Here is a 21,351-nt window from a genome sequence, read left to right on the forward strand (position 1 = left end):
ATGTTTGATTCATATACTACTATTCAGATGATTAGGTAGAAATCAGCCCAGGCACTGCGGAATTATGGCCCTTTAATTACCAAAAAACGCTCAGGTCAGTGGGCACATAAAGAACTCGTATACTACTAAATATTAGTAGTATAGGAGTCATTTATGCCCAAAGACCTAATAATGTCAGATGATAAGGCAGTTGAGGTCTTGGTGCATGGCTTACTCATATACTACTATTCAGATGATTAGGCAGTTGTGGGAGACATACGCTTTCTCAAAAGCAGCTCTAGCTCATTATAACCCCACAAAACGAAGTTTGGGGGGGGGGGGGGGTATATAGGAGTGAGCTTGGCGGTCGGTCGGTCTGTTGGTTTTCATGGTTTCCGGATGATAACTCATAAAAGGCTTGACTGATTTAAATATTTTTTTTACACAGGTGTAACATCAGAAAATACAGGTCAAGTTCGACTTTGGGGTCATTAGGTCAAAGGTCAAGGTCACAGTGACCCTGAACAGTTAAATGGTTTCCGGATGATAACTTGAGAACACTTGGGCCTAGGATCATAGATTTTGTTACACAGGTGTAACATCATGAAATACAGGTCAAGTTCAACTTCGAGGTCAGTAGGTCAAAGGTCAAGGTCACAGTGACTCGGAACAGTTAAATGGTTTCCGGATGATAACGTGAAAATGCTTGGGCCTAGGATCATAATCTTTGGTATACAGATGTAACATCATGAAATACAGGTCAAGTTCGACTTTGAAGTCAGTAGGTCAAAGGTCAAGGTCACAATGACTCGGAACAGTTAAACGGTTTCCAGATGATAACTTGAGAACGCTTGGGTCTAGGATCTTAATTTTTTGTACACAGGTGTAACATGATTAAATACAGGCCATGTTCATCTTTGAGGATAGTATGTCAAAGGTCAAGGTCACAATAACACGAAACAGTTAAACAGTTTTCAGACAATAACTTCACAACGCTTCGGACTAGGGTCATGAAATTTAATAGGGAGGTTGGTCATGACCAGCAGATGACCCATAATTATTTTGGGTTCTAAAGGTCAAAGGTCATTTAAACCTTTTCCGGACAATAACTTGAGAACGCTTGGGCTGAGGATCATGAAACTTCATAGGGAGGTAAATCATGACCAGCAGATGACCTCTATTGATTTTGAGGTCAGTAGGTCAAAGGTCAAGCAAGTTCAGCTTTGACATTGGCTTAGTTCTGTGACAAGGCCATATTGTGGGGGTATAATTCGTCACTCCTGTGACAACTCTAGTTTTATCTGTACTTATCTGCATGCTAGAAAAAAAAAGAACTTCTGATTACCTATTAAATGAAGAGGGTATTTTATTGTTAACATTGTCAGTACAGTCAAACTTTATGATACAGCCAGCCTTTTGAGCAACCCAGACTGGCTGGTTGAGGCAAGTTGAGGGAAGTTAACTGACTGACTGACTGCTTATTACAGATGGCTGCTGAAGCACGTTCAGGAAAAATACAACACAATGAGTACTGAAGAGAAAAAATTTACTTAGTCTAGTAAACGTCTATAAAAGATGAAAACACAGGAATGTGAATATGGCCATGTAGCAAATATGATGGAATCTCCTTCTGTAACCTATCACTGCAGACATAGCTACATTGATCAATAGTATTTGAACTCAAAACAGTTATTTCTAGTTTTTATTAAACATTCATGTATGGCCTGTGATTTATCACACTGAATGAACTGCTTTTCTGAATTCAGATGTATCTAAAATGGAACTATCTATAGCCATTTTTTTCACTAGTTTTTAACTACACACAATATAAATCATCTTATAGCTTCTAACAACCAAAATTTACCTACACCTAATCAGCCACATCATCTGTAGACAAAACAAAGTTTGAAAATATTTTCTCATGTTTACACTTAAAAAGACTAGATGCATAGATTCGACTTGAATAAAGACATAGTGGAAACCAAACAGTGGTTTTATTTAAAGCTGAACTTCATGTGAAGGTTAAAATACACTTAAATGTTTAAAGCAGAAATGACCCTAATAGTTACTATAGCCAGGTCATCATTGTTCACAGTCTTAAATATAAGCTCAACTGTCTTTCAGCATAAGGTCAACTGTATTTTCTAAACTTTCACCCCATCTGCATCAAACAAAGCATATTTTCTGTAACTGAGCAGACAGAATGAAATTCTCCCATTTTCTTCTCGAGAAGAACTGCCTCAAGCTGGTAATAGGTTAGCTAGGCCTAAACGGGACTCTAGTACTCTGTGACATTAAGGTAGTATATCCAGTAGATCATATTGAAGATCCCGAACGCTGCTGGAAACATGACCCTTGACGCGATATCCAGGTACGCTGAACACAGCACCACTTTGCTCCTAGGCTGTTGTCGGCTATCTATTGATACACGGCCGTCCTGATCCACTGTTGTCTGCAGCGGAAAAATAGGGATTCATTAGAAAAGAATGAAATGTTTGATTTGACAGGGGCAGGCGTAGGAACGAGAAGCCCATGCTAATGAAAATGATATATCTGAGGACATGGCATCAAAAAATCATGAGCTGACAGTGATTGCGTAACAAACAAACAAAACTTGCAATGTACAGTGAAATACATGTTATTTTGACATACTGTCTAAAAACATAATCATGTTAACATTGATTTTATATCATCAATAATTAACTCGGAGATTTTTGATGTTTGTTAATTTTCTCAATATTATTTCTATTACTGAGTCTGTTTCATGAAGCATACTTTTGACAAAGCTTAAACTATGTTAGATTGGTTTTAGGACAAATTTTAAGATATTTTTATGTAAAACTGATCCAGAATCTATATTCACAACAGGTCAAACTCTTATTTAAACCTTTTACAATGCACATACTCGTGTTTCGTTAAACTGCTTCACCTTTGGCTGAATGGCATCAAATTTTGATACGCCGCTCCAAATCACACAATACGGTTTCAGTATGTATCAAATTTTGATACGCCGCTCCAAATTACACAATACGGTTTCAGTATTAGACGGTGCCAAGCTTTAATGAATCGTTTCATTTTACACTGAACGAACTCGTGTTGCGTTAAACGTCTTTACACTGGACTGCATGGCATCAAGTTTTTATACACGGCTCTTAATTACACAAAGCGGTTTCAATATGCATTAGACGGCGTGAAATGATTTATTAAAACTTCACGCCGTCAAATGCATATTGAAAACGCTTCGATTAATTTGATCCTGTAATTGACGAATATATAGATTTTTCAACATATCACCATACCATTACGTCGCTAGTCACTGATACTACTTTTGGTTCCCACCTCTGTAAAGAAATTCGTATACAAATCGGCAAGTAGAAAGAGACATTGACAATCTATCGGTATAAGTACCTCTATTCATATCGCATAACCTTCATAAAACTGAAACCACGGAGGCATATAATAATAATAATAATAATAATAACTTTATTTTAAGAAGGTGACATATTAAGAGTACATAGTATACATACAACTTATTTCCAATATGGCCTTCTACATAAATGTTAAAACACAGTATCTACAACAATAAGAATATCAGTATCACAATTTTAACGACAAGCACACTTTAAGGTGAAGAAGGTGTAATTCAGCGACGTCTGGCGGAACGCCAAACGTTACGCTTCGCAACGTCGCGTCATTACGTTCTATTAAGAAACAAAATGGCGCTGAGCGATGCGGGAGGGCGATCGATACACTGGAGGTGTTATTTTGTTTGTTTGTTTTTTCATTCTCGGCTGGATAATTTGGTGGTTATAGGTGCCAAAAAAACATCTGTTTATAAAAACTTACATCTTTTTCGTCTTTCTCACCCTGTACCAGGAACAATGTCGCGAGAGAGAACCGTCGCCCTGGAACCTTTTGGCTAAGCACATTAACCACAGCAAACTCTATTAATGCTGCGAATACAAACACTAGGCATGTTGCCATCCATACATCTAAAACAGAAAAAAAAAGGTTGAAACATTTCATTAAGCGATCAGTATAACAGCTGCATATAATTCACTTGGATCTTTTCACTCGGCAACACGATTAAAACAATAAATTCATGGAAGCAGGAAAGGAAAAAGTGATAACAAAATTTGTAAGAAGATTTTTTGGAAGCATAGACTGCAACCAAGCAAAAATTATAGCAGGCTCGGTTTAAATGAGTGTTCATGAGAAATACTGGAAATTGCAACACCCATCACGCCCCTAGCACCGTCTTAAGCGAAATTCTGTTACATAGATATTGAAAGGACTGACTTCGAATGATAACAATTAAGAATTATCGAAAAAAAAAACTCGATTTGATCATTTACATGAAGGGTTTTGCCGGCATGGGTAAGATCACCGGAAACGGCATGGCAGTCCGGTGTGCAAGAAATTCGCTTCTTGGAAATTAATGGTACAGAGGCTTTTCCTTGCCAACTAGAACCGTTGCACCGTTTGTCTTAGGGTAAAGCAGGATTTACACAATAATGAGTAATTTCTTATACCTATAGCCTTCGTGTAGCTCACGCGAGGGAGTGATGCATTGACGCTGGAACTCTGAGTGGATATAGTGAGTACAGAGAGGACGCCGAGTGTGACACGCCCAGGGATGGAATTGACGTTCAACCAGAACGACAGCCAGGATAGCGTTACTATCAGGAGACTGGGGACATACATCTGTATAACGTAATACCCAATGTTCCGTACAAGGTGGAAGTCGGCTTGCAGACAGCTGTGGTTGCCTGGGATAAAAAAAAAAATAGACAAAATTTATGGTTAAAGAATATGAAATGAAAAATATATAGTTACAAATTTCATTTGAAGTCCCACTTTCTTGTCAAACTATTTTATAATCGGACCATTTCTACAGAAGCTTGCGGTCTGAAGGATCAGAAAACAGCTGATTTTAGGGGCAACTTAAGTCTTGAAAAATTCTTTCACAAAATCGGTTTTTATTTGCCAAAAATTTGTAGGTTTGAACAAAATGCTGCATGTCCGCTTCTTATGTTTGTCATCATGTAGCGGAAATGCACCATGCATGCTGTCACAATTTGATTAAAAATTTAATTACTTTGACGTCTGCTTTTGTTTAATTTTCTAATTCTAAACTGAAATTTGTAATTTATTGATTGGTAAATAATACACAAATGTTCAATATCATCTCTGAAATTATACTGAAAATTTTCCAGTTCAAAAATGTACTATATAAGAAAAACCTGATTCCATACTTTTTTCAATAAGATTATTTACATCTGAAGTATTTATTTACCAGTGATGTCGTGGAATCTGAAGAAATTCTTATAGTCTGTATCGATCATTCTGAACTGCCGCAGTTCCTTTATGTTGGCCGTAAACAGTGGGCTACTATTGTTCTCCGACTCGTCCCAAAATAAAATCAACTTGTCTGCTGTGTATCCAACTGAAGTACAGATAATAAACAGTCAAAAACTAAACTAAAGAGCCTCGTTACCGCAAAACAGTTACCCGAGAGCCAGGTATTTCCATCCGCACCTTCAACCAGTGATAGATTATTTTTCTTGCATAGCATATTATGAATTGCGATAAAACGAATGATTTCTTTTAAGCACTATTTTGTTATAGCAACGTATTAATTAATGCATTTATTCATAAATTACAGCACACCCCGGAGTGTAAGACTGAAATCATTCGTCCTCCACCTCTGATTCATGTGGGGAAGTTGGCAGTTACTTGCGGAGAACAGGTTTGTACTGGTACAGAATCCAGGAACACTGGTTACGTTAACTGCCCGCCGTTACATGACTGAAATACTGTTGAAAAAACGGCGTTAAACCCTAAGGCCACACCAAATTGATAAGTTGTTCATCGGATTTTTTTCTGAAAAAATTGAGGCGGCGAGCGAAAAAATAATTGAAATATTTGTTTAGGTTTTTGAGAAAATCAGGAGCGAGCGAAGAGCGAAGAAATATATTTATCTTCATTTGGCTCTCGGCTGACTAATAAAAACCTTAAAATAGAATGCATAGCATTTTTAAATTAAAAAGTAAGTCCCCAGGGATTGAGAAAATCTGAAAAAAATGTATTAACAGTGTCATACAGTACACTGTAATCAAATAATGCATGCTTTTGAAAATGCTGTTAGAAAATATGTAATAAACAACAATGCATATATAACCTTACACCATACTTATCGCATACATAATTATGTGACTTGAATATTTACTGCTATAGATGAAAATGTAGCATTCTTAGCTGACTTTACAAAGTTTTTGATACATCAAATATTAAGTTTTATATAATGACCTATAGCTCTGTACTTTCAAAGCTTCTGACTATCATGCCCCTTTTACTGGCAAAGCTCTAATTCAGAAAAGTCGAGCATGATGTCTTCTTGTAGCCTACAGCTCTTTTTCTAACTTTAAACTTTCATAACATATTAAATTTGTTGAAACAAAGTCTCAATTAAAGTCTGAAATGGAGATTAACGTGCATTAGCATTAACATTAGTCAACTAAATGATTGGAAAATTTGAAAATCGAAACGGTTCTGAAAACAACTCATAATGTAAATTCCTTACCGCACCAACTTTCGTATGCAAATCATTTGCCAAATGCTGATCATTTGGACAGGAAAAACAGATAAGTGACATGCATCAATAAGTATTTACCCTTACCAAAATAATGTAGATTGATGTTATCAAATAAAGTAGTAAGCTTTTCTTCATCCAGTTTTCAATGAAATAAATCGATTTTTTAGCATGTAATTTGGTAAACATTTGAAGAAAATGGCATACTGCATAAAGGGGAAACAACTTTAATGCAACTAAATATAACTGTTATGATTTATTACAGACAATGTGTGCGTAGTATGTATTTATTTTGATTAAAATCCATTTGAGAACAATCTAGGACTGGAATTATAAGCATTTATACACTTTTACGTCCGTAAAAGGTAGCACACCAAAAAATTTTGGATTGATTTTTTTCAATGGGGCGAGCGCAAGCCAAAAACAAAAAAAAATTATTTTTTTTGTGCTTCTGAAAATATACGAGCGGCAAATCCGATGAACAACTTTTTAATTTGGTGAGGCCTAAACAAACAAAACTATAAGAATCTGTCACTGGTTGAAGGTGCGGGTGGAAATATCTGGCTCAAGGGTAACTGTAAGACAATAAGGAGGCTTTTTTTATGAAAACGACGTGCATGTTCTCCATATTACATTCTTTCTATGCACCAAATTTAAAGAAAAAATCTCTTTCTTTTAAATTATCATAAGATCAGCATTTTGTCATATTTTTGGACTATTTGTTGCCATAGCAACAAAATGAAAGGACGGCCATGCTCTACATATTGCTATGTATGTACAAAGTTATATAAAAAAAATAGCTTGTACTTTTAGTAATTGCAGGATCCCATCTTGGCATTTTTGTCATATTTTAGGACTAATGGTTTAGCAACGAAATAAACTTGAAAAAAATACGCATAATCTTCGTACTGCAATCTATCCATGTACCAATTTTAACGAAAAATATCTTATACTGCATGATCCCGCTTTGTGTGACGGATTGACGGACAGATGGAGGACAAACCATATCGCCTCGATAGCCTAGTGTTAGAGCGTCCGCTTAGAGTGGGAAAGGTCGTAGGTTCGATCCCCGGCCGCGTCATACCAAAGACGTGAAAAATGGTACCAGTAACTCCCTTGCGTGGCGATCAGCATTAAAAGGTTAAATGGCCTCTTCTCTCATACTCTCCTGGCGATGGATTCCATCAGGAATGAGGTGTCGAGAGTGATTAATATAAGTTATAGAACTTCCTTCACAATCGACCTAAAATAAATTATGTATAAACTAAACCATATGAGCCGTGCCATGGGAAAACCAACATAGTGGGTTTGCGACCAGCATGGATCCAGACCAGCCTGCGCATCCGCGCAGTCTGGCCAGGCTCCATGCTGTTCGCTTTTAAAGTCTATTGGAGTTGGAGAAACTGTTAGCGAACAGCATGGATCCTGACCAGACTGCGCGGATGCGCAGGCTGGTCTGGATCCATGCTGGTCGCACACCCACTATGTTGGTTTTCCCATGGCACGGCTCATATATCAACGGTAAGGGACTAAAAGTTCACTTACAGCTTTCCATAAGGATAGAGCACACTTGTTTGTCAAATGGATATTTCCGTAGATCCATCTTACAGCTGAGGGTTACCGACACCCTAGAATAAGTATAGTTTACACATTTTTACTCGATTGTTTAATAGTGACCAACTGTTTGTAGAAAGACAAAATCTTAACATTTTTTTTGTCAAAATAAATAAGGATTCTATCAGTGCAAAGAAGAAAACCAAGAACGAAAAGAGTGTAGCACATTTTTTCTTGTTTACATTTTAGATAGTATCACTTAACTTTCATATGTAAAACAAAACAAAATCAAGAAAACTATTACTGATTACGCGTGTGAGGACTTTTTTGTCCAAAGCTTTTTTTTCTTTTTCTTTTTTTTTCTTTTTTTTGGTTGGTGGGGGGTTGAAGATGTCGGGAGACCCTACTGAAGTAGCCCCTCCGGACACTAGTTCAGGCATCAGCGGGCACATAGGAAGAACAACCGACATTCTGCGAACCAACGGGATGACGTCCACACATGATGACATGAACATATCTCGAACCCTCAGAGGTGAGAGGCAACTGCTTCAGAATCCGGGAACTGGACCACCCGACCACGAATGCTTGTGTCAACAAATCTATCTAATATCCCGATGATTCCGCAAAACTATTATGACGAAAGAAGATACCTTATTTTATAGCTGACAGTATTGTCCCTGTATAACCTCAACATTTTATTTGCCATCATGATGTTATGTACTGCGGCTTTCTTCTCGTTGGGAAAATAAATATCCGGCACCCATACCTTCTCCATATTGAGAGCATCGAAGTCGAGATAGTCGATGTCAATGTTCAGCCGGCTGATCTGGTTCATTAGTTCGGCATTCTTCCATGTCAAATGGAGACTCATGTCCACAGTGAAATCCTTTAAAAAGCCAAAAATAAGCTAACTAAAGGACGTGTATGTACGGTTAACGTTAAGCGATGATAGTTTATCTTATTTTAGCTCGATTGTGATAAAACCTTAACGGAACCCCTCCCGAGTCCGCTTCCTGGAAAAACCAGTACTGCTGTCATATGAAAAACACGTGGTCGTGACCCTAGTAGAGCATAAACCCACGACCCCTGGGTTGAGCGAGCGACACCACCGCCCACCTAAAGCAATAATGCTAAACTCAACACCAGGCACAGTTTGGAGCGCAATCTCTAGCATTTGTCTTAACAATGACCGGTGGTATTGTTGCATGTAATGTTGAATCAAATCTCCAAACTCCGTTTGTAAGTTTATAATAAGGTGTTCCGTTTGGACCATCGATATTCTTATCTCGAAAGTCGAAATCACAAAATACGATGATGAAAACTCGAATCTACGGCGGTGCAAGTCGAAACCACGATGATAAAAACGCGATATCATTTCGAGTTTTCACCATCGTGGTTTCGTCAGCGTGCTTTCGACTTTCGTCATTGTAGTTTCGTGGTTTTCGCCATCGTGATTTACAACGTAAGTTAAACCATCGCGGTTTCGACTGTCATCATCGCAATTTTGTGATTTCTACGATGACAACAGTCTAAAAATGAAAGCACGATGATGATAGTCGAAACTACGATGATGAAAGTCGAAGGTTTGATGATAAAAGTCGAAAGCACGATGACGAAATCACGATGGTGAAAATGCGAAATGATACCGCGTTTTCATCATCGTGGTTTCATGATATCGACTTCCACCATCGTAGTATCGTGTTTTCGACAACGTGATTTTGACTTTCATCATCGTAGTATCGTGTTTTCGACAACGTGATTTCGACTTTCACCATCGTGTTTTTGACTTTCATCATCGTAGTTTCGTGTTTTCGACATGATTTCGAGATTCACCATCGTGTTTTTGACTTCCACCATCATAGTTTCGTGTTTTCGACATCGTGATTTCGACTTTCACCATCATAGTTTCGTGATTTTGACTTTCGAGGGTATTGGATTAAGGAATTAAAACCTCGATGGTCCAAACGGAACACCTTTATATAACCTGTCGTGCAATGTTACATTTTGTTTTCCCATTTATCCGCGCAAAGAAATAGACCACCTGTTCATTTTCAAAACTTTGAGGAGGTATTTTAGTTTATAGACATGTATTTATAAACTGTAATAACAGAATTCTACATAATATGAGTAAGGTTAAAGTAATTCAGAGCAGATAAAGGAGGCAGATACAGTCTAACTTTAAAGACCAATAAATAGTAGTTTTATTTCCGATTTACAATATTACAAAACATGTATATTTTAACCACTTTTGTGCCAATACAATGTGTGCCTCGCCCCAGCGCGGCATCATAAACATATTATATATACAAATTATAATGTATTCAACTGACCATGTTGGCTTCACGTATATTGTCCACTTGATTGACATCTAGGTAGCAAAAAACCACTCCTGGCTCGGCTGTAATACATTTCAAAAAAGATTACAAAGACATCAACAAATATATCTACACAGCGAACCAATATCGTTAAAACGACATATGTTTATGATACTGGTTTGACATTACCATGATAACACCCACAGATACAGGCATCGGACCTAGAATGTAAAACATATGACCAACAGATAAAACCCTCTTCATCTGAAATCAAGCCAAAATGAACAAGAGCCATATCAGACATGGCTAATCCCCCCACCGGGCATATCATAATTGAAGGATGTGGTCCGCATCAGGGGTTTTAAGATGTGGAAGAAAGAATAAGTCAGTAGTGAGGTGGTTTACTGCTAAATTTTATTAATTTTCATGAAGAGTATAACTATGATGTTTTTCTATATGGCTACTGTAAAAAGAAGGAATGGAAAGCTAACAGGGAACAAGAGTGCCAGAATGTCACAATATATGCCCGTCAAAGCAAATTTCTTTACTCTAGCAGCTGTATTTGCAAATGGAATGTTAATTTTGTGGTTGTTTAGTAATCATTGTAAGTCTTTTGTTTTTTAAAGTCCACAAAAAACTCCTTACTAGGTAGAGATACCTTATATATAATAAAATTAATAAAATACACCTAAAACTGGAGAGTAACATCTATGCTGTACCACAGAAAAGTGGTCTTGTTTTTTCCCTAGGGTCAATTATAAAAATGTTACAATATAAGTTATTTATAGTAACAACTAAGGGAAGTTAATCTTGAAAAAAAAAAAAAAAAAAAAAAATTGCAAGTCCACACAAAAATCTTTATCAGGAAGAGACTGGTCAAAATACACCTCAAAATTGGATTAAGCATGTTTGTTGTACTACAGAAAAGTGGTCTCGATTTTTCCCTACGACTAGTAATGAAAAAGTTACAATAAAAGCTATTTAAAGTAACAACAAAGGGAAGTACTTCTAAAGAAGGGAACTGCGCATGACACTTCGTCTCATGATGGTGTATAATTGTGCCAAGTTACATCAAAATCCCTCCATGCATGAAGAAGAAATGCTTCGGACAAAGTCATTCTTGTATCTGACCTTTGGCCTCTTAGTGTGACCTTGACCTTAGGCCTAGTGACCTGGATCTTGCGCATGACACTCCGTCTCGTGGTGGTAAACATTTGTGCCAAGTTATATCAAAATCCCTCAATGCATGAAGAAGAAATGCTCCGGACAAGGTTTTTATTCTTGTATCCTTTGACCTCTAAGTGTGACCTTGACCTTAGACCTAGGGACCTAGTTCTTGCGTATGACACTCCGCATCGTGGTGGTAAACATTTGTGCCAAGATATATCAAAATCCCTCCATGCATGAAGAAGATATGCTCCGGACAAATTTCTTTAAGAAAATATGATAAAGGGGAATAACTCAAAAAATAGGCAAGGTAGAGTTATTGTTCTTGCACACTGCACTTCCTCCCAATGTGTTCTATCAGTGTATGAAGTTTGAAGAAAATCCCTCCAGTACTTTTGGGGTTATGCTCCGGACAAAATGTTTTAAGAAAATATGATAAAGAGGAATAACTCAAAAAATAGGCAAGGTAGAGTTATTGTTCTTGCACACTGCACTTCCTCCCAATGTGTTCTATCAGTGTATGAAGTTTGAAGAAAATCCCTCCAGTACTTTTGGAGTTATGCTCCGGACAATTTTTTTTAAGAAAATAAGATAAAGGGGAATAACTCAAAAAATAGGCAAGGTAGAGTTATTGTTCTTGCACACTGCACTTCCTCCCAATGTGTTCTATCAGTGTATGTGCCAAGATATATCAAAATCCCTCCATGCATGAAGAAGATATGCTCCGGACAAATTTCTTTAAGAAAATATGATAAAGGGGAATAACTCAAAAAATAGGCAAGGTAGAGTTATTGTTCTTGCACACTGCACTTCCTCCCAATGTGTTCTATCAGTGTATGAAGTTTGAAGAAAATATCTCCAGTACTTTTGGGGTTATGCTCCGGACAAAATGTTTTAAGAAAATACGATAAAGGGGAATAACTCAAAAAATATGCAAGGTAGAGTTATTGTTCTTGCACACTGCACTTCCTCTCAATGTGTTCTATCAGTGTATGAAGTTTGAAGAAAATCCCTCCAGTACTTTTGGAGTTATGCTCCGGACAAATTTTTTAAGAAAATAAGATAAAGGGGAATAACTCAAAAAATAGGCAAGGTAGAGTTATTTTTCTTGCACACTGCACTTCCTCCCAATGTGTTCTATCAGTGTATGAAGTTTGAAGAAAATCCCTCAAGTACTTTTGGAGTTATGCTCCGGACAAATATCGTTGCGGACGCACGGACGGACGGACGGACGGACGCACGGACGGAGAGCATTTCTAATATCCCCTTCACCTTTGGTGGGGGGATAAATAATCGAACTTTCTTTCTTACATCTGCAGGGACGACAGTATGACAGTGCGATGGCCCTATCGGAACACCGTAAATAGCTTTAGTCTATGATTAGTTTATGTAGTTTATACTAATTTATTTTTTTGCTCGATTGTGATGTCGAGTCAGCTTACTGGAAATATCAGTACCTGTGTCCTATGAGAGGGCGTGGTCGTGACCCCAGTGGTGCTCCAACCAACAACCCCTGGATTAAGCGTCCAACGCCTTAACCCCCCCCCCCCCCCCCCCCCACCACCACCACATACACACCTTTAATAATTAGACAAAACGTCTCAAGACCAATTTTAACTAAATTCTGTTGAGCATGTTCCAGCTTTAGTATCTTCTTCGGTGAAAACCAATACTTTCATAAACAAGATCTCACGAAAACTGAGTGGCTGAAAATTCAGCGATTTTGAATTTCCTAAGAAACTACATGCTTCACATCTAACTGATAACCGTTTTGATGGAATTCCGCAATGAAAATTTTATTTTGAGATGAAACGGAAACTTATGACACAAGTCCCTATGCCGCCAATAAGCAATAAAGATATCAGGAACAAAGCAGACAAAATACAGTGCTTTAGAGTATAGCGGATATCTAACTATTTTTTCCTGCATTCTAATTCAAAGAACTGAACTCTAGTAGTTTTTATCAAGTATCACCCTCATCCAACTATCATAAATGTTCATTCTTCCCTCGTACAGTATATCATTCGAATGCCTTGCCTTCAGATGTTGTCAACTCGTCTGGGCCAGTGTTCAGTCAGGCTGTAAGACAGATTGAGCACATCTCACCTTAAATACAACTGCCCTGTTTTTAACCTGCTTTTAACCATTCTCCTTCTTGTTTTTTACCGCTACCTTTTACTCGTTTAACATTCCTGCTAGTTGACGCGCAAAGTCTAGGTCCCCAGCAGGTGTTAAATAAAATGGAAGATAGATATCAGACAGAAAACAGCTATTCTTTTAAAAGCATTCAGCTTTTTATAGAAATTCCAATGTTTACATGTGCCCTGATTTAAGGTGAACAGGATAGCTTTGGTCATTGTTTCAATTATTAGTTTAAAATCCACATATAAAGAAACTTCCCAAGATTTTTTTTTACTCTAAATCAGAATAATAATGTCTTCTCTTTCCAAAAACAGTCAGGTTTTTAAATTTCTATCAAACACTTCATTCACTGATGTGTTTTTACTTATACACTGATTTAGTCAGTAGCCTCGATTTTCATTTGATGACATATGAAAAATAACACAATAAGCAAACATTTAAAAAGTATGTCAGAATGTATGTCTGCATGCCAGTAAAAGAATGATTATGAAAATTTAAAATAAAGTCTAAATACAAATGTTATCAACCTATCCTCTATACCCTAAAATCCGCTATGCCCTAAAGCACTGTCTCACAGATAAGGATTATTTCTGGTAATTCAATCATTCTGACGGAGTCATCAATCATATCTATTTACAGAAGACTATATCATAACGGATTTATAGCAGTGATCTGAGACTGATAAATACTGTAAATCTTGGATATATATAGCCATAAAGAAGAAATCATTTCTTGTCTTTCAACTTTGGTACTGGTTCTGAAGCAATTTTTCTTTTTTAAAACACTTTTTATAACATTCTTAAAGTGAGAAAACCAACCACCTGGGAAGTTCTACCCAGGTGCCCAGGTGCCCGCCCGCGATGAATTAATACCCGAATGGACCTCTGGAGTCTTCCTCCTCAAAAACGAAAAGCTACGGAAAACTCGCCATATGACTTTTATTGTGTCGACCTAACAAAAAAACAACAACAACAAAAAAACAAATAAAAAGACAAAACAAAAAACAGAAATCTATTTTTAAAAATAAAAAATTCAGCTGCCTAAGTGTCCGCATGCAGTGTTGCGAACTTTACTTAGAAATACCTTATCATTTTTTATATTAACATGCATGTGCTTGGTTTGATAAACCTTTACGTCAGAGGCAGAACGCTTCAAGCCGCTTCAAATTTACCTTGTATTTATTTGTACTTAATTGTTTAGAAACTGCCGAAGCTTTTTTATTTTTCCTGGAAGAAACCCAGAACTTTCAGCATCTGATAAGCAAAATCACACGATTTCTTCAAGGAGCGGTTGAGAATTATTTTCAAACATTCAGTAAAATCAGTTATTCAAAATGTACAAACATTGAACAATAAAAACTGGTTTTTCTCTCTCCTACGTGACTGAAATATGAAACAACCTGCGCTTCGAGCAATATACCCTAGCTACTAGCTACCCCTTTTGCACAAGGTACCCTGTAGCCTGAGTAGGTACCCTGCCTTGCTTGTCAGCAATAAAAGACTGTTGTCTTTAACTATATGGACCGTATGGCACCAATTAATGGATGGCCCTTATTAATCAGTATTCTCATAACCTTCTCAGTACTGTGAAATACTGATTCAATGCTGGAAAAGTGATATTTTCAGGAACAGTGTACCTTGTGCATAGGACTGTAGCGTGAAAGCAGGCGAGAAATACTACCGAGGCTTGTCACGTGATCTAACAGATAATGATTATTCTGGGAAATTCATTCACTCTGACAGATTATCAATCATATCTATTTACCGACGCCTTATACCATCTCGATCTACTTAAAGTAATTTATTGCAGAACTGTTTTAAGTAACTATGAGAAACACGATCATAAATCTTCAATAAATAGCCATAATGTAGAAATGAGCCGCGCCATGGGAAAACCAACATAATGCGTTTGCGACCATCATGGAGCCAGACTAGCCTGCGCATCTGCGCAGTCTGGTCAGGATCCATGCTGTTCGCTTTCAAAGCCTATTGCAATGAAAGAAACCATTTGCGAACAGCATGGATCCTGGCCAGACTGCGCGGATGCGCAGGCTGTTCTGGATCCATGCTGGTCGCAAACGCACTATGTTGGTTTTCTCATGGCGCGGCTCAATTCTTTAAAATGCTTCAATTTTTTTTCTTAGTTGCAGTTTTGATTCATTTTAGGTGGATTAATTTTACAATGTAGAATAATTACCTTAGTTTCCAGTTTTCTTAAAAATGACAGTGTCTCTATTGAGGTCAGATTTTGTTTAGTATTGCGATGTAACTTAAACCTTATGAAAATACATTTTTAGTCGTAAAGTATAAATAATTTAAGATATCTCCCTTCTTTCACTGAAGCCGTATAAAATAATTTACCACATGCACTTACAGCTGGTTGTAGTATAACTTAGAAGAAAGGTTTGAGAAAAAAATATGTAGAATCTGACAACGTTTGCGTGCTTCTCTGGTACGCAGTGAATATATAATTTTTTCTGAGATTAAACGAAACGTTATTACTCAGATCTAGTCCCTCGCCGTCTGTACCAGAAGAGAAAAAAAAACCGGAAGCGTGCATCACACGATATATAAACAGATCATTCCGGCATTTCATTCATCTGACAGATTATCGATTATGATCCATTTCCTGAAGCCTATAGTATAACGATTAATGAAATTATCTTAAGGTCAGAGTCTGCCCTCGACGATGAGACCTGGGTTCAAGGTAACAAGACTTAATGCGGAGGCCAGTCTCAACTTGACTAACTGTTTCTGAGCACAAATGGCAAGAAAACTCTCCAAACTCAGTGTTATACCTGAAATAACATGTTTTGTATTATCTATACAAAACGCACCGAGCTTACTTATCTTTCCTTAAATATCCGAAACAGTTTGTTTACACCTTCTCTAACAGATACCAACATTCTTTGTTCTGATAAAAACATCCCCGTTACTTTAGAGGTCTTGAAAGCATATATATTAGCATTAAATTGTCTAATGATTTAATTTTTCAGTAGTTTCATTTCTTCGCTATCATAATAATTATACACAATATCTGAATTTAATGATCTAATAGTTGAGCCGTGCCATGAGAAAATCAACATAGTGGCTTTGCGACCAGCAGTCTGGTCAGGATCCATGCTGTTCGCTTTCAAAGCCTATTGCAATTAGAGAACCTGTTTACGAACAGCATGGATCCTGACCAGACTGCGTGGATGCGCAGGCTGGTCTTGATCCATGCTGGTCGCAAACCCACTATGTTGGTTTTCTCATGGTGCGGCTCAGTTTATTTTTCGGTAGTTTTATTTCTTTTCTGTCAGACTATTATATATAAAGGAACTATAAGGCTCTTACCGGTATCATAGTTTGGTGGTGTTCTCGTTATCGCCACCTTATTCAACAGATTCAGAATATCGGTCCTGAAATAGAAACAAGAGGGTCAAGGTGGGCCTAAATAGCTCAACTGAGTTTATAGATTGCTTAAATGATTTTCTCAGAGAGTCGTACATAGAAAATATCTGTAAAATTACTTTGAAACAAGGAATATTTGTAAAGTTTCCACTATATGCATGAAGGAAATGTATACATACAATTATGAAAAGGCGACGCCTTGTGGTGATGTTTAGACCAAACTGGAATAATTTGAACGAACTTGGTAGGGAAGGGGCACTTCTGTGAAATTATTTAAAAGTAGAATTCATACATGCTCTTCATGTTTATCATGTAAATCAGGTAGGTCATTACCCAAGTAACCCAGTTAAAATCATCATAGAGTTTAAAGAGACAATCGTTCTGACTAAGTTTCAAGAAGATCGGGTAGAAAATGTGACCTCTAGGGCTTTCTTTGATTTGAACTTGAGATCTAGTTTTTGACCTAGATAATCCAGTTTCGAACTTGGCCTAGATTTCATTGAGCCAAACATTCTGACAACGTTTTATTAAGACCAAGTAGAAAAGGTGGCCTTTGGTGTAAACAAGATTTTCCTGTTGATTGACTCAAGTTAGTGACCTAGTTTATGATCCCAGATACCCCAATAACGAAGTCGTCCGATATTTTATGGAGGGTAACATTGTGACCAAGTTTCGTTAATGTTGGGCCAAAATTATGACCTCTACAGTTTTAACAGTCAAATAGTTGTCGACATACGACGACGAGCACAGTACGATCACAATAGCTGATCTTGGGCATTTTGTGCTCATGTGAGCTAACGACAATTCATGTACATTTTTTTTTCACTAGTTTTCTTTAAATGACAAAACTTAACTTTGAATATGCAGGTTTTTGTCGCTTCATCTGACTTTATAAAATAATAAACCTTTGATGATAAGTGAGGATTCTATATCCCGAACGGACACGTTATATTATTCCCGTCACCCAACTAAGACTAATCTCCCACTATATATTCTTTATATTGTTTGTAAAACCACTTTGGACAACTTCCTACAAAAAACCTTTTACATAACTATAAATGAAAATCTAAACTAATCTTACCTTTTTTTGATATCCTGGCCATGTACGATGTTTACGCAAAGAAATAGCAACAAAAAACGCATATTGATATTAACGTATCCCATTGTTCAAAGACAAAATATTCTCCATAATCACAATGTATAGAACATTTTGGCAATGGCGGCCAGTGATCGACTCAGTGAGCTTTTCTGAAATATTTCATTATCATGTTTTTCCAATATTCATGAAGTTGATTGTATATCCAGCATTTCCGCAGACAAATTCTTCACAAATCTGTACTCAGTTACTCAGATACACTGAATCTTGAGAGCCGCCGGTATCCGATTAGTTAATTTGAAAATCTTATTCTCTAGAATATAGACGATTTGGACAGATAATAGACCTTTCTAACGTAAACGTAAATCGGAAACGGAATACTGAATTCGTAAATGTTATTTGCAAATAATGGTCTAAGGGAGATACTATTGCATTACTATTGGATGAAATTGTCTCCCCTAGACCACAAATTAGCCTAAAATTTTACGAATTCAGTATTCCGTTTCGTAATTACGTTTACGTTAGAAAGGTCTATTAGGGGTATAAGATCAAATTCACTACACTACTACTCCGTACATGCATCGTTCAAACGTAAACTTTAAGTCGAATTTTCCAGACATATTTCTTCTTGAAAACTGAATAATGGTAATGGTGGACTTATTTAAGTTTGTAAAAATAGCACTAGAAACGGCAATTCAGTTTTTTGTTCATTTTTCCGTAACGGCAACGTCTTGAGATTTACACGTTAACAGTAAATGTTGCAATCAATGTCCAGGTACAAACATTTCGCCATTTTTATTTGTTACAAATCAGATGGAATATTTTTTGTATCTTTTATGACAAAGTTGGCTTTGTTGTAACAAGGACGTAAACAGATGAGTCCTTAATTGTAACATTTATGGTAAGGTTAGAACAGTGTCATTCGCTGTTACCATTAGGACAAACAAGAACTGTCAGTGGACAGCGCGCTCGATTATTCTCAGTGCTTGATAGTGTAATATAAGCAATGAGTAAAACTTTAACATTAAAATAAGCATATTCTAAGTCGAAAAGGGGCCATAATTCAGTCAAAATGCTTGATGGAGTTGTCTCCTCCTTTTTACAGACTGGGGTCATGATGGTAAACAAGTATGCAAAATATGAAAGCAATATCTCAATGGACTTTGGTAATATTTGGGGTGGTACGCAAACTTAAACATTTATTCTAAGTCGAAAAGGGGCCATAATTCAGTCAAAATGCTTGATAGAGTTGCCTCCTCCTTTTCACAGACTGGGGTCATGATGGTAAACAAGTATGCAAAATATGTAAGCAATATCTCAATGGACTTTGAAAATATTTGGGGTGGTACGCAAACTTTAACATTTGTGTGATGCCCACGCTCACGCTTACGCTCACGCCGACGCCAGGGCGAGTAGGATAGCTCCCCTATTCTTCGAATAGTCGGGCTAAAAATGTAACACCCAAGTTCTGCTGATACAGATAGTGGTGGTGTAACACGTGATAACGCGGCCCCACCTGAAGAATGAAATTATTGCCAGATATGGATGAGGCGTTTTTTACGTACTTGAATGTATGTATACATGTCACCATGCCCAGAGAACACTTGACTCATCTGCTTCAAAAGAAACATCGATATGAGCTGCGAAAACCTCCCCAAGAAAGACTTCAGGAAACGTTGTTGTTTTATTTTACATGGACACGATGAAGACAGAATATTATGATTATATTAATTAACAACGCAACACTGGTTCCAAATTGCCGCCATGATTTACAGCTGTTTCAAGCTGTTAGAACAAACTGTAAGAACAGGTGTTTTCTCAAATACCATAAAACCTTTCTCCCAACAATACAGGTAAAATTCACAATACGTATAAATATTGGCATTCAGCCGAAAACGGATTCGAATGTTGACGTATATGCCTAATTTTCGACGTGAGCGGTAATAAAATCCAGAGATCATGATAAACTTCAAATAAAAATTATTTGTTTTGTGCTATTTGTTTTGTGCTATAAATAATCGGCGAACATGTGTGCAACATAGCCAGGGCGCGGTAGTCTAGTGGTTATGGTGTCAGCTTCTCATCTAGGAGCGCGTGGGTTCGAGCCTCACTCGGGTCACGACCATATCTTGCGAGTCCACACCTGTTCACGCCTTGGTAAATTGTTTTTCGTTTATTTGTTATGTTATATGTATTCCATGCACGTAAAACGAAAATAGATAGCCTTGTAGCAAGAGAGAGAGAGAGAGAGAGGGTTTATTGCTGTTAGAAGTTTCACTAGCATATACATTGTGACTTGGCTATTTCTCGTGGTTCCGATTTCATAATATTGTGTGGTTACATGTATATCCTATATGGAATCGGTTCAACCTGATATTAACCCTTACTGTGCTAAATATTTTACAATGAACTTTTCCATCTTTATAAACTGTTTAAAGGAGTGCTTACCAAACAAGTACTGACTGAATAGTGAACAGTGCAGATCTTGATCAGACTACACGGATGTGGATGTGCAGGCTAATCATGATCTACGCTGGTCGCAGATGCAGAATCAATCGTGTTCAGCATGATAAGGGTTAAAAGAGTTTTTTTTTTTAATTTTACAAGATACAGTCATGAGTTATACATTGTTCTGCAGGTGTCGGGTGGGGGAAAGGGAGGAGGGGGTTAAAAGAACTTTTTATTTATTTTGAAGATTCTTTAGTGTTATGTCTGGTCCTTAAAATTTATATTTATATATCCTTTTAAAGTTTTAAAGTTTTTACATGAACATTTTCTATCAATATCAATCAAAAATTCAAAAATGTCTTATCATAACCTTTGGTCTGGAGTTCTTTAACAAATGATCTGAAGTAAAAATGATATTGTCTTATAATTAAAGAAAAATTAAGTGAAAACCTTGTAACGGAAAATGTTAATCAAACTGTAGTGCACATTTTGCCAAATTACAAAAGTCAAAGAGCTATAAAAAGTGTATTTTATAGTTCTTTGCGAAAGTCAATAACTGGGAAAAAACGGGACTTCCAAAAACTTTGTATACATACTGTCGGTGATCATCTTGTTTTACCACATGATAAACAAGTCGAAAGATTTCCTGCGGCCAGAAGTTATACA

The 21,351-nt window shown here is 37.0% G+C and overlaps 1 protein-coding gene across 1 annotated transcript; it reads right to left on the reverse strand.

Annotated features, from left to right (window-relative positions):
* Nucleotides 1-1,508: 1,508 nt before the first annotated feature.
* On the reverse strand, nt 1,509-18,547 carry LOC123557482 (glycine receptor subunit alpha-2-like). Its single transcript, XM_045348961.2, has 9 exons — nt 18,223-18,547; nt 17,085-17,149; nt 10,456-10,523; nt 8,776-9,011; nt 8,117-8,199; nt 5,276-5,425; nt 4,512-4,748; nt 3,826-3,971; nt 1,509-2,431 (listed from the first exon to the last, which is right to left on the reverse strand). The coding sequence occupies exons 1-9, from the start codon at nt 18,303-18,305 to the stop codon at nt 2,258-2,260; spliced, it is 1,242 nt and encodes a 413-aa protein (XP_045204896.2). The 5' UTR covers nt 18,306-18,547; the 3' UTR covers nt 1,509-2,257.
* Between the last annotated feature and the right edge of the window lie 2,804 nt (nt 18,548-21,351).

This window comes from Mercenaria mercenaria, chromosome 5 (genome assembly GCF_021730395.1).
Source record: "Mercenaria mercenaria strain notata chromosome 5, MADL_Memer_1, whole genome shotgun sequence".
Lineage (NCBI taxonomy): Eukaryota > Metazoa > Mollusca > Bivalvia > Venerida > Veneridae > Mercenaria > Mercenaria mercenaria.

Excerpts from the sequence above, each read along its gene's own strand:
- LOC123557482 (XM_045348961.2), bottom strand. The coding sequence starts at position 18,305 with ATGGGATACGTTAATATCAATATGCGTTTTTTGTTGCTATTTCTTTGC. Across the intron at positions 4,749-5,275 it reads CAGATTCCACGACATCACTG|GCAACCACAGCTGTCTGCAA; the intron begins GTAAATAAATAC and ends TTTTTATCCCAG. Across the intron at positions 3,972-4,511 it reads GAGCTACACGAAGGCTATAG|ATGTATGGATGGCAACATGC; the intron begins GTATAAGAAATT and ends TTTCTGTTTTAG.